The sequence below is a fragment of the Vipera ursinii genome (genome assembly GCF_947247035.1).
Source record: "Vipera ursinii genome assembly, chromosome: 1".
Taxonomy (NCBI): domain Eukaryota; kingdom Metazoa; phylum Chordata; class Lepidosauria; order Squamata; family Viperidae; genus Vipera; species Vipera ursinii.
The window spans coordinates 248,691,942-248,706,874 of NC_139512.1; the positions used below are offsets into that span (position 1 = coordinate 248,691,942).

Below are 14,933 nucleotides of genomic sequence, written 5' to 3' on the forward strand. Positions count from 1 at the left end.
GAAATTGTTTAGTTATTTTAATTATTTGTTGACTTGTAGAATTTTGGCCAGAGATGATAGTAAAAATTACCGTACTTTCCTATTGTATTTTTGCTTTCATAAAATATCTCATATAACTACAGAATGATACTTAAACAACAATTATGCTGCACAACTGTACAGCTCCTTATGCTGCACTCAAAGAGGCTCTGAAGTATTGGGAGACCATCCAAATAGCCATAAGAGATGTTAGGCAGAAGTGGAAAAGGAACATGGAAAAATATTTTCCCATTCCAGTGGAAACTTCTATTGGACTTTAGCTTGGTTACCTTTTTAAAAGGAGAGCTCTAGCTGAATCCCAGAAGTAATAAATAGAAAGGACAAAAACAGAAAGATTAATACATCTTTCTGACAATAAGTTTAGTATTAAATTGTCACTATCAATGTTTGCAAATGAATTTGCTGCCTTATCATTTTTCATTTTTTTTACATCTTTCTTAAATTGAAGAAATTAGAGAGGAGTCTTGCCAAACAAGACTCTTTTCTTTACATCCAAAGATAATTATTATACATGATGTTTTCTCTGGTTTCTTCTCCTACACTAGTGTGTGACTACACAGAGGGTATTATGCTCCAGCCAAAAAATTCTTCTGGGAAGAAAGCGGGGTGGGTAAGTTATGGCATGTTCAGATAATGGCGCACATTAAAAAAAGTTCTCTGCATATAATGTCTTTGTTTTTTCTATAACTTGACATAAATTTCATTTTTAAAACAAGTATTAAGAAGCATTAGCAAAAAGGGAAAAAGGAAGTGTTGACAATACTGTGATCTTAAGTACATTTATAAAGAAATTGAGTCCCATTAAAATTAATGGCATTTGCCATGGTGTTACTCTGCCAGATCCAAATGACTGAGAACAATGAAGAGGAATGCCTAACATTCCATTTACTAGCACATATGATTGTTTAATTCTAGAGGACAGCTATTTATCTAGAGCTCAACTGTTAAAGAAGGGATGGGAGAGAGAATACTTAAAACACATTATGGGGTCTGTGTCTCTACTAGCTCATTCCTTCCGTAATTAGGATGGTGGCAATGGATCTATTCACTCTGTCAAACACTCTTTCTAGTGTTTTAGCTCATTTGTTACTTAGATTTGCATCTTAGATTTTAGCAATTGGTGACATTTAAAACTACATGAAAATTGGCTTGCACACCAGATGACTACATATGAACATAGCAAGATATGCATGGAATATTCACTGTAACAAGCATTTTATCCTTTATGTCAAATTCATATAGGTCCTTAATATAGCATGATAAGATAGCAGAGAATGAAACTAACTAGCTGGTTAGTATGCCAGGAAAAGCTGGACAGCAAAGCATTAGTGTGAGAATTATTACTCTGAAGCATGCCTAAACTGACTTATGGACTGCTCTGCCTGATAAAATCGCTACTTATATATGTTTTTACATCCCTGATAGGCTCTGTACAACTGCTAAGAAAGATTCATATCTAGACTTTATATTCTGGGTCCTATAAATGGTTAATTATACTTATAATTGGGAAGGCTTTCTATTGAAGCGAGCAGTTCTGTTTTGACTAAGAATTAAACAAAAGAATTTTTTGACAAAACAGACATAGAAGCTTGTGCAACATAAGCAGACCAGTGTATATGTACTGTATATGCATATGAGTGTGTATGTAAATATGCATGTGCGCACGCACAAACACACACAGACACAAATATTTACTACTTAATGGCCATGCTGGCTGAGGAATTCAGGGAGCTGAAGCCCACCCAGCTGAAGGAGATTCAGACTGGAAAATACTATATTAAATGGATAAGAGGATGGAATAGATCTTTGGAAAGTCTGAATCAAGATAGAAAAAAAGCAAAGCAATGGATGAAAACTATCTAGGAACTGATTGCCGGAAAGACTGAACACTGTAAAGGTAAAGGTAAGGTTCCCCCGCACACGCGTGCTAGTCGTTTCCAACTCTAGGGGCCGGTGCTCATCTCCGTTTCAAAGCCAAAGAGCCAGCACTTGTCCGAGGACGTCTCGGTGGTCATGTGGCCGGCATGACTAGACGCCAAAAGCGCACGGAGCGCTGTTACCTTCCCACCGTAGTGGTCCCTATTTTTCTACTTGCATTTTTACGTGCTTTTGAACTGCTAGGTTGGCAGAAGCTGGGACGAGTAACAGGCGCTCACTCGACCCGCCAAACTGCCGACCTTCTGATCGACAAGCTCAGCGTCCCAACCCACTGAGCCACTGTGTCCCTTACTGAACATTGATCCCCCCTAATTATAAATATGAAGTCTTTTTAGATAATAAGTTCTGTGACATATTTTAAATTCAATAGGTAGACATCCATCTGCTCAACAGGGATTGTTTTCCTTTCTCTTGAGACTTGATGTATACCCTCAAGATCTGTTCCAAAGGTTTAGGGCACTGTTTCTATTTAACAAAACACATAATTGGCTTCTGCTCATTAGAATGATGCTGCCAATTCAGAGAGAGTAGAAGCCATTATGCTCATTTCCTGTGGGCTATAAATTGCACCTTCAGACAATTCTCAAGAATGATAAGCTTGTGCATAGTTTGATAATGATTTGGGGAAAAATGTTTGAACATCACACAAAAGCAGCAACTCTCTTCATTAGAGTTGCCCAACCCTTTCCAGGTTCCCGTGCAAGTCTTCTGCTTTAAATATCATATTAATTCTACCAAATAGATTCCTTAAACTAGTGGCATCCTTTTTTTTTAAAGGCTTGTGCAGAAGGCTGAAATAAGTCAAGTTACTATAATAAACATCAAAGAGGTGCTGCGTTACTTCTTCTGAATCACTTGAAAAATGTGCACAGCCCTAGGGATTCTAAACAACAGACTGGCAATTCTATAACAAAAGACACACTATCCTTGCCTTTGTTCTAACAATTAAGTCCCATATGGAAAATTAAAAAGTACTAAAGTGGAACTGAATATTTAATGAAAGAATTCATTATATTCTACTGAAATCAAGACAGCATAAACTGATATATGTATGTATGTATGTATGTATGTATGTATGTATGTATGTAAAGGTTCCCCCGCACATGCGTGCTAGTCGTTTCCAACTCTAGGGGCCGGTGCTCATCTCCGTTTCAAAGCCGAAGAGCCAGCGCTTGTCCGAGGACGTCTCTGTGGTCATGTGGCCGGCATGACTAGACGCCAAAGGCGCACGGAACGCTGTTACCTTCCCACCGTAGTGGTCCCTATTTTTCTACTTGCATTTTTACGTGCTTTCGAACTGCTAGGTTGGCAGAAGCTGGGACGAGTAACAGGCGCTCACTCTGTTACGCGGCACACATATACATATATATATATATGTGTGTGTGTGTGTGTGTGTGTGTATGTATATGTATATAATGTTATGTGCTTTGACATTGAGTCAAGATTACCTTCTTTTCCTAGCAAATACTGTGTTGTAATGAATTTTTTTAGTACTTGGTACTAGTGTTTAATATTTTGTTCTGCAAACAAATATGGTTTTAATTATTGGTTAAAAATCAGAAAAGTAAAAAGTATCAGAGCATGCTCAAGGTCATACTGTAATAAATTATTTTTGTAGCGCCAAATCTCTTATTTGTTATAAAGGGGTAGGAAATATTTAGTGGCCAATGGATGCATTCATATATTTTTTTAAATAGATACAAATTGTGAATTATATATGTGGGGAAGGTTGGGTATTTCAGGAATTTGACAGCTCCTAGTCTTAAAAAAGGGTGAGTCTGGGATTACAGATTGCTGTAATAGTAGATTACCACTACTATATTCTCTCTTCATAGCACTGACTGTCTTGAAATGCATTTTTTCTACAGATCAAACTGTTTGTACCAGTAATACAGTTGTGCTGGTTTTTCAGATAATTGCTTCCCCAACATTGTGGCCAATATGGCTGAGTACTTAACTCTCATTCCGCACTGCAATCCTCAAAATATTTAAGCTGGAATATCATAATGAATGTCATACTGACTGAACATTAGAAGCTGCAGTTTAAAACTCGCCATACTATTACCACGACTCATTCTGAAATTTAAACTCAGTGCTTTGCAAAAAATGGAGTCAATTCAGTGCTTAATAAAAATATAGAATTAGTAATTAAACATGGCCAAGTATTAGTAAAATTCAAAAAAGCAACATTCCCCTTCTGCCCAATCAAAAGTAGCCCTGTGTCACATGATGTGCATGTTTTTTGGGGGGGGAAAGGGGAGGAAATCAATACAAGTTTGAAAAACTGATGAGAAAATTAATTTTCTCTGAATTTTGAAAATATTTTTAAAGAGACTAAATAAAAATTATACTGTAATAATTAAAACTTAAGAGATTATTTGCCTCCCACCAGTTAAAAGCTTAATTGAGAAGCAAAATTGGAAATTGGACCAAAGTGTGTGGGATTGATCTGTAATTGTTGGGGTTAACCAATAATGTGCTTTCTTTCTAACCATCTATAGAATTTCACCTAAAAATACATAGCAATATTAATTCTAACTTAAAGAGTTCACTTCATCAATCATCACCATGATGACTGAGGAATTCTGGGAATTGAAGTCCATGGGTTTTACCAAGTTGCCAAATTTGGAGATCCCTGGTAGAGATGATTGATGAGAAATGTGTTGGAAAATCCTGGAATTTTTTTTGCAGGGCATGCTATTGCCAACATGATTCAATGGTTTCTAGAAACAAATCCTCTGAACTGGAAGTGATTGAAGGATCTGGAGGTAGACCACTCCCAAAACAAGCTAGTTTCCATAATAGAACTCTGTGAACTGATTTTGGTTTGGAGGATCTGTATCTCGAAACTGCAAAACTGTCCCCAGAACAGTACGGTTCATAGGAAGAACAATGTGTTTTGCACGTACCAGATAAATAGCATGAATTCTTGTCTTTCATTTGGCACTTCAGATGGGGGACGAAGAATGTAATAGCTTACCTGGGATTCATAATAAGACGGCGGAAAAAATAGGTCCAGGTGATATAATCCATTGCATCTTGCTTTGAAGTTATAGTTCCAGCTGCAATTTCAGCATTTAAGTGATCAGACAGAACTTCCAGTAAACTGAACAAAAATAAGCAAACAAATAGTATACCATCTTTCTTGAGATAATTTATATTTGAAATGTTGTTACAAAAATCCACAAAATTGCATTTAGCAGATAAACAGTTTTAATACCTGGCTTTAGTTTAATCTGATTACAGATATTAGTTAACCTACTAGATATTTTAGATTTCTGTACTAGGAGTCTGCTATTCTAGCACAATTGAGTGCACAAATGCAAAATTATTTTGAAGGAAGATTGTTACTCTTTTTATTTTCTTATTTGGAAGCTATGAATAGAAAACCACAGAATTAATTCCCATTGTAAAACTGCTGAGCCATCAAAATATAGATACTTTAAAAGAACACTGTTGGTTGTAAATAATATTACTATTTTACTATTTTAGTTCTTCTGATATACACTGTGACATCCATCTACCATTAAGATTCTCTAACTTCTAAAAACAAGACCTGATATATTTATGCATGAACACACATAGAAAGAAAGAGAATATACCCAGATTTCATTACAGATATAATTATTTATCTATACATTAGAAAAATACATACGTACATACATATATACCCCACACTGGAGACATATAATTAAAACTTGATATAGATTTATTTGGTAACAGTTTGATCATTTAAGTTGAAGATCTATGAAAGAAATCCATCTGGAAGGGGAAAAATGATCCCGAAGATTTTATGATTTTGGCCAGTCAATGTTCAGTATGCAGGCATAGAAAATATAATTACTAATGGAATATTATAGATTCATATTAAAACAATATATGTTCCTCTTATACCTGGATTCTACTGGAAAAGGCTCATAAAGGAATTTTTTATAAAAGTCTTTCTTGATGTCATGAACCAGAATCACTGCTTTGCCTTGATCATCAAACTGAGGTCGACCAGCACGTCCCATCATCTGAAGAACATCTACAAAAGTGAAACAGTAATAACATAGGACAGATTCTCTCTCTCACACTCACTCTTTTGAGATAGTGGATTTTCAGAAACACCAAGTAGTATTTTTAAACACAGCAATATTACTTAAGAGTCATGTATTGCATTTATTTTGCTTATAAAATAATGCCTTTTTAAATGTTGCATTCTGCTTAGAAATGCTGTTATATTAGAAAAATGCTGTTTATATTAGAAAAAATATAAACCTTTAACCATTTTTTAAAAAAAACATTAAAAAATTATTTCGTTATTTATAAAAAGGAAGTTAAAATAAGCTTCAACTGCTTATATGAAATATCCAACAACATAATCCCACATGCTAAGTGTGAAATTTTGTTTCATAAAAGGTAAAAAAATAATGGGGACTGGAAATATTGTCTCCAAGATTTCAAATGCCATAGAAAGAAGTTTTAGACATTATAATTTCACATCTCTGATAAGTACTAGATAGAACAAGGAAACAAACATAAAATCCCAGGCATGATTTGAGATCTTTTAAACTGTGTATGTTATTCTTTGGAACCTTATATACATAAATGAATTATTCTGATTGTAGCTTCTGTACCATATCAGCTACATAACTTACATATCTATGTCACTCTATTTCCTCTTTGTAATTCACAGGGATAAAGTTACTATTTCCAACTCTAATGATATTACTTATATTCTATTGAAAGCATTATTTTTAACTTTTAAAACAAACCCGTTATATTGCTTAATGGGTGAGAAGTGAAGATAAATAATACATTTTTGTAAATTCTCTGATTTTCTTTAAAATAAAGAATTAAGAGAATTATGATACTGTTACTACTGAAAAATCTGAACAAATCATGTGGCATATGTAATTTACCTTAGTTCTCTTTCATTTTCAGGAGCAAGGATTCATTTAATCTTTCTTAAGAGTAATACAGTCTTTTTCAATTTGTGACTATACCTGTAATTGGATAATCCACATAACGCCTGGTTTTGCCATCATAAAATTCTGTTCCTTTAACAATTACTAAATGTGCTGGAAAATTGACACCCCAGGCTAATGTACTTGTGGCAATAAGAACCTAAAAAAGAAAAGATTGTCCATGTAAACAAAACTTATCTTTTCAAAGTTAATAAAATGTCTCTCATACAGGTAATCTTTGGGTTGCAACAGCAATTGGGATTGTGTTGTTGAGTGATGCAATCGTAAAGTAAAATGTTACATTACTGCATTGCTTAGTGACAACAATCCTTTTGCTGATGTCATCACAAGATATGTGGGTCATTAAGAGGGAAATGGTGGAAGTCCCAGGTAAAGAGACCGTGGGATTGGTGGGGAGACCCTGGAGGCCCAGTACCGGCTATGCGCAAGCACATAGTAGGGGAAGTAGGGTGCAGCACCACACCATTTAATTTTAATTTAATTTAATTTATTAATATTTCTATACCGCCCTTCTCCCGAAGGACTCAGGGCGGTGTACAGGGCAAGAATAAAACACAAAGTTACAAAAATTAAAAAGTAATTAAATACATGTCAATAAAAACAATAAATACATTAATAAAACCCCAATAAAATGATAATAAAAAACCCCACCAATCCCCCCTCAGGCCAGGCCGGCTTGTTCGAACAGGTATGTTTTCAGATCGCGGCGAAAGGAGCGAAGATCGGGCGCCGTCCGGAGCTCAACCGGTAACTGGTTCCATAGCTCCGGGGCGCCCACAGAGAAAGATCTCCCCCTGGGGGCCACCAATCTACATTCTCTGACCGTTGGCACCCTGAGGAGTCCCTCTCTGTGGGAACGCACAGGGCGGAGGGAAGTTGACGCCGGCAGCAGGTGTTCCCTAAGGTACTCCGGACCCCTGCCATGTAGGGCTTTAAATACCATAACTAGTACCTTGAATCTCACCCGGAAGACAACTGGCAACCAATGCAGCTCACGGAGCAGAGGTGTGACATGGGAGTATCGGGAAACTCCCAACACAACTCTCGCGGCTGCATTCTGTGCCAGTTGGAGCTTCCGGGTGGTCCTCAAGGGCAGCCCCATGTAGAGAGCGTTGCAGTAGTCTAGTCGAGAGGTCACGAGCGCGTGAGTGACCGTGCATAGATCATCCCGGCTTAGATAGGGCCGCAACTGGCGCACCAGGCGAACCTGGGCGAAAGCCCCCCTAGTCACAGCTCCTATGTGGTCTTCCAGGGTGAGCCGTGAATCTAGGAGGACTCCCAAGTTGCGAGCCCTATCTACGGGGGGTAATAATTCGCCCCCATAGCGAGAGGTGGAATGTCCAGTATGGAGATGCAGAATAGCCAGGGGAAAAAGGTTGTGGTGCTGTGCAAAGACAGGGAGGCAAGAGAAACAGGGAAAGGAGACCACCTGGAGGCTGGTGAAAGCAGGATACGGTGCTGCATGAACACAGGGATGACAGGGAAAGCAGGGCACAGTGCCATGCAAGCATGAGGAGTCCACAGGTTGGCCCAAGCATTGGGAGGCCAGGGGAAGGAGACTGAAGATTGGCACAAGAGCAGGGAAGCTGGGGGGAGGAGAGCACAGTGTCACACAAGTGCTGGGACTCGGGGGTGATTTACTAGAACAATTTGCAACCTTCCTTGTTGACTTTGTTTGTGGGAAGCCGATGGGGAATGTTGGAAATGGCGATCACATGACTGTGGAGCACCACAACTGTCATAAGTATCAGCAGGTTGACAAGTACAGGACTTATGATCTTGTGACTGCAGGGGTAGTGAGAAAACTGGAATTTTGAGGAGCAGTCATATGTATTACTTGTTCAGCACCATCACAACTTTGAACAGTTGCTGTACAAATGGTCAGTAAGCAAGGACTACCTGTATGCTATCATGCCTATAGTAAACATACTTGGATTTTACAATTCACAAATAGCTCTTCCACAGTTTTTCTGTCCCGTTCGTGAAGGCCAGCATGGTGGATGCCTATTCCAAAAGCCAGGGTCAGTTTAAGATTAGACTCTTGTATTGTTCCAATGATGACATTCATCTGTAATACATAAGACAAAAGATTAACTTGAGAAACTTTCAGAACTTTTTCATCAATAGCAGGAATATTAATTAAAAAGGGTTTCCAAAACAAAGTACTACTCACAACATTTTGTAAATGAAGAAAAAAACAACAGTTCCCCTGCTAAATTATTTAAAAGCTTTTTTGCCCCTTAAACCTTGGCATAAATCTGTCATGGCATTTTTTTTTATGATGCACCTATAGTAGTATCTTCATATCATCCTCAGCCCGTAAGTGGGAGAGGTTTACACCATACTAATAATACTTGGTGTTAAAAGTAGTGTTTTAGTCTTCTTCAACTATCACCTGAATGTCACCCAGTCTAGTAGAAAAATCAGAAGACTGGTATTACTGGGAATAGAGGAAACAGAAGCAGGATAAGGACAAGATATAGGGATAGCAAATGTGATGCTGGTATAACTTAGTTCCAATAAGGGTTAAGTGGAGTGCAGTATGGAAGGTCGGAAATAGTCACGACTCTTCAGAAACAGTCATATGTATCACTTGTTCAGCACCATCACAACTTTGAACGGTTTGCTGTACAAATGGTCAGTAAGCAAGGACTACCTGTATGCTATTATGCATTTAGTAAACATACATGGATTTTACAATTCACAAAAGGCTCTTCCACAGTTTTTCTGTCCTGTTCTGGATGGCCGGCATGCTGGTTTATTTAGGATTAACAAACCAGTCAAATAACAGAACTTGGCACAAAATAAATGTTATAGATCAAGAAGCCAGGGACACAAAATAATATCCAACTTAAGTCAGAACAATTTTCAGATAATAAATACTTACAGGACCAACTGCAAAGACACAACATGTGACAAATATAAATAAACTTTGGAATTCCTATTTGAAAGCAATCTTCCACACACTACGCAACTGCTTCTGAAAAGTTGGCAAATCTCAGAAACACTGTCTCAAGCAGTGTGAGAGAGTTTTTCTTAAGCTTTTACACTGAACAACACATAAAAATACATGGCATAATATCAGAAACCTGTAGACTGGAAAGCATTATTGCTTTCTTTAAAATATTAAACCAAACAATTTACCTTAGTAGCAGATTAATAACAGCAGATAAATTTGTTTATGGCATCAATATTACTGTATGATTATCAATAATGAAGAAACTGTCCCCCCATTGGCTGATAAAAGAAAATAATTTCATGCATACAAGAAACTCCAAAGAACAGTTTTATAAGCTACTTAAATTTAGACTATTTTTTTTTAAAAAAAACCAGACAGAAAGCAAATGTCACAAAATATTTGATAATGATTACAAAGTGGACACTATTTGTTGTAATCCTGCTACCAATAAGTTTATATGGTATTAAAAAAGCTCTAGATCAGTCCTCCCACAGCAAAAAAAAAGATGGATGCTGTTGTAATCCAAATCTGAGAAGCACAGTCACTCAGACAGAAAATTAATAGGATTGTGTAGTAACAGACTTCATTTTCAGAAGCAAACAATCAAGAACAAAAACAGAACGTAAGAATCCTCTAGGTTCTGTTCTGTGACTGAAGCATATGGTCTCTCCTTGGAACAAATAATACTAAATAATTCAAGTGCAGACACTGCATTTGCTCACTTATTCTTTTAAGTACAGACCATAATGTAAGAATTTCACATCACCTTATTTCCTATTCATATTGGATCACGGGTTCTATAATATTAACTGTATATTTTATTAGCAAAGCTTCATCGTAAAACATTCCCACCCCACAGACTTTGATTTACATTTCAGAGTTGCTAGGCTGGGGATGGCATTCAAGATCCAATCTGTCCACTGCCTTGTACTAGTGTTGTGACCTGAGGTACTGTTGATTATGTTCGCAATGCCATGTATTTATCACAGTAAAAACCAAAGCACCTTCATCAGGAGTTCTGCTACATATCCTGCCATTCTGTCATGTCAATAATGGGTGATTTTACTTATTTCTAACAGATCCTTTTTCATCTTCACAGAAATCAGTAAAGCAACACAGTGAAAATTACAACACTATCTTGATACCATGACTGCAGAATTCTGAAAACATTTTCTGAAAATTTCCTGTGTGATGATGTTTTTTTGAATAGATATTATTTATTAATCTTAACTGAGGCAAAAGTGGTAAAGTTACCGAAAGAACAGTTTCTAGATTGCTGCAGAAGAATAAGTTAATTAATCTACAAGGGGCTGCTACTGTTTATGGTAGTTCTTGTTTAACAATTATTATTCAAAGTACCAAACAGACTTTTGGTTATGATCCTAAATTTCAGTGAACACAGAAGATTTGTATTTAAGTAAAGATATGTATAGGAGTACGTAATAAATGCATTTTTTATGTTACTCAAGATACCATCTTCTACAAATCCATATGCATACATGGTAGTTTTCTTCTGAAAGAATGAATCAATTTTATGACCAAGGGTAATTTGCCTGAAACATGTCCAGATTTATTCTAAGCTCAAAGAAAACCTACATTTTCACATGACAAATAAATTTCTTTTAACTCTGTTGAAAAGGGCTGATTCTAATATTAATAAAACAAATAAAAAAATAGATCTTTCCTAATAAATCAATGTAACTTGTTGATACCAAGGAGGAAAAAAACCTGTTGTTGTTAGTTGACTTAATTATAAGCACATTCATTCACATTGTGATCTCTAAAATCTGAGCCTAAGATTCCTTTCAAAGCAGACAGTAATACGCTTTGCACAATTTTAAAGTAGCAAAGAGGAAGTAAAGGAATAAATAAAGTTTATGACAAGGTTATGGAAATTGTTGCCAAACTTGGAAGTAGAATTTTTTTCTTTTATTTATTACATATGTGTAAAATTAGGAATGATATAGCATTAATATATTTTAAAAAATATACCTAAAAAGCTTTTGTTTAAAAAAGAAGAAAGCAGAATTCCATTTAAGTAGATACATTACCCTGTGTCTGAAATTCATTCCAGTCAGGGTATAATTCAGCAAGCCGATGACAAGACTGCTGGCTCCAAAAGAAAGGAGGAGACCAGATTGGACAAGAATGAGCTAACAGATTGCGCAGTCCAATTTTGTCCCTTTGAGTGTGATATATTGTTTCAAGATGCTAAAACCCCATACTTTCTCAAAGCATTTTCTGCTGTCCTGGTTTTCCCATTTTCGGGGAATCCTCATTATTAGTACTCTGTAGCCTTTTCAAAGCACCTCAGACTCAGACCATATGCCACTGTATAATGCTTATCCGTGGTCTGAAAATGGTCGGTAAAGAACGATGGGTTGTACAAAGAATCAGGAAAGTGATGAAGTCTTAAAACAAAGTATAATCGCACATTTAACATCTGGCACAGATGTTGTTCAATCTTAAAATGTCCCTGTGCTAAGGTATATTTTTTTTAAAAAACCCACGACATCATTCAATATTACAAAAGAAAGTAGTGCTAAAAATGCAAAGACAGATTCTTCCCATCCTTCTTCCACATTATTTATGGACAAAAATACTGATATGCATCACTCTAAGTGTTGTGACTTAATACTGGGCATAGTGTTAGAACTGAATCTAAATTACACAGTAATTTTCAGGCATGTTATATCTTTTCCACCTAATCTGTTTCCCAGGAACACAAACTATCCAGGCAAGTTCAACAACAACTTATACAACTTACTCTTAACTCTAGGGTAAAAAGTAAAGATAAATATATTGCTAATAAAGAAATATAATTTAAGAAATAACGTAAGCACATTCTAGCCCAGCGTTAAGACTTTACAAAGAAGTGAACAGTGCATGACCTCCAGTTTACAACTTCCATTATTCTGTGCCATGGGCTGTGCTAACTTGGTATGAAGGGTATCAAGTTTTTTTTTTTATTGAAAAGTTTTAAAATACAATTTTCCTTTAAAAATCCCCCCTTCCCCCTCCCTCCTTCCCCCCCTACCTCCCCCCCTCCCCCCCGACTTCCCAGAGCTAAATACAAGGTATATATGTAAAAAGCAATCATAAACAATCATATACTAACAACTATAAACTCTAAAATCCATCACTCTCTAGCTTATATAGGATAAACAAGCCTTAGTAATATTGAATATGTATAAAAAGAAACTAAAAGAAAAAAACAAAAAAACGAAAGAAGACTTATTCAAATGCTACATAAAACTTCTTAACCCTATACTTGTTCTGGATAAACTCAATCCATTTTCTCCATTCCATAATATAGCGTTCTTGCGAATGGTCTTTCAAATAGGCCGAAATCTTCGCCATCTCTGCCAGGTCGGAAACCTTTAAAGTCCACTCTTCTATAGTCGGCAGTTCCTCTTTCTTCCAATATTGGCCTATCAAAAGTCTTGCTGCCGTAATTAAGTTCAACATCAATTTGGTGTCCACAACTGTAGCATCTGCAATTATTCCCAACAAAAAAAATTGCGGACAAAACTTTATCCTCTGTTTAAAAATCTTCTGCATATTCCACCAAACTTTTATCCAAAAGGCCTTAACCTTCTTACATGTCCACCATATGTGAAAATATGTTGCATCTTCATCACCGCACCTCCAACATTTAGGCTGATAATTCGGATACATACTTGCAAGCTTTTTAGGATCTAAATGCCATCTATAAAACATTTTATAAAAGTTCTCTCTTAGATTTTGAGCTTGAGTAAATTTTACGTTCCTCACCCAAATCTTTTCCCACGTGTCCATTGTGATAACTTCCTGAATGTTTTGGGCCCATTTTATCATACAATCCTTAACAAGCTCTGTTTCTGAGTCAATCTCTATCAATGCAAGATATATCCGTTTGATATGTGCAGGTCCCTGATTTCTAATTTGCTTTATCAAATTTTCATCAGTGATTGTAAATCCATTTTTCTGGTCTTCTTTCCACCTGGCCCGTAACTGAATATATTGAAACCAATTTTGAACAACCTTCTCTTCTCGCAAGAGGCTATATGATTTCAGACACCAAACATTTCTTTCCAAACTAAGGATCTCCTTGTACGTAGTCACATCGTGTTTGAAGCCAGCATGTATATTTTCTATTGCGTGTTTTGGAATTGCCCACAATGGTATCTTGCAACTTAACTTATGTCTATACTTCTTCCAAACTCTCAGCAATGCCTGTCTTAAAATATGCACCCTAAACACGTTGTCTACCTTCTTATCATACAACAAATATGCATGCCAGCCAAACAACAAATCATGGCCCTCAAGATTTAATAACCTCCCTTGCGTCAAATTAATCCAATCACTTATTCCTACTAATGCAGCAGCTTCATAATATAATTTAAAATTAGGCAATTTAAGGCCACCTCTCTCACGAGTATCCTGCATAATCTTAAGTTTAACTCGTGGCTTTTTCCCTGCCCACACAAATTTATTGATACCTCGCTGCCATTCCTCCAGATTAGAATCTTTCTTAAGAATCGGTATCATTTGAAATAAAAATAAAAATTTAGGCAGGACATTCATTTTTACTGCTGCAATCCGTCCCAACAAAGACAATTGCAACTTTTCCCAACTCTCCAGTTCTTTTTGAATTTTCCCCCATAGTTTTTCATAATTATTTTTATATAGCTTTGTATTAGAGGGCGACAAAATCACCCCCAAATATTTAACCCTTTTAACAATCTCAAATCCAGTTAATCCTTCTAAGAGAGCCTTTTGTGAAACTGTCATATTTCTAGCCAAAATTTTGGTTTTCTGTGTATTAACTTTAAATCCAGAAACCTTCCCATATTGTGTTATTATCTCCATCAGGTCCACAACAGAGTTCTCTGGCTGGGTCACTGTAACAACCAGATCATCTGCGAATGCTCTCAATCTATAGTCCTGATCTCCAATTTGTATCCCCTTAATTTTTTCCGAATTCCGAATTTTAACCAATAATATCTCTAATGTTAACACAAATAACAAGGGCGATAACAGACACC

At 36.4% G+C, this 14,933-nt stretch overlaps 1 protein-coding gene across 1 annotated transcript in view; it reads right to left on the reverse strand.

The window, feature by feature from the left end:
• Positions 1-14,933, reverse strand: part of ASCC3 (activating signal cointegrator 1 complex subunit 3) — a 270,899-nt gene that overhangs the window by 90,985 nt on the left and 164,981 nt on the right. Inside the window, exons 31-34 of the mRNA XM_083371881.1 lie at positions 8,878-9,015; positions 6,966-7,086; positions 5,872-6,004; positions 4,958-5,083 (exon numbers count right to left, since the gene is read on the reverse strand). Coding sequence (XP_083228007.1) covers positions 4,958-5,083; positions 5,872-6,004; positions 6,966-7,086; positions 8,878-9,015 — 518 coding nt within the window. The remainder of the gene's footprint in view (positions 1-4,957; positions 5,084-5,871; positions 6,005-6,965; positions 7,087-8,877; positions 9,016-14,933) is intronic.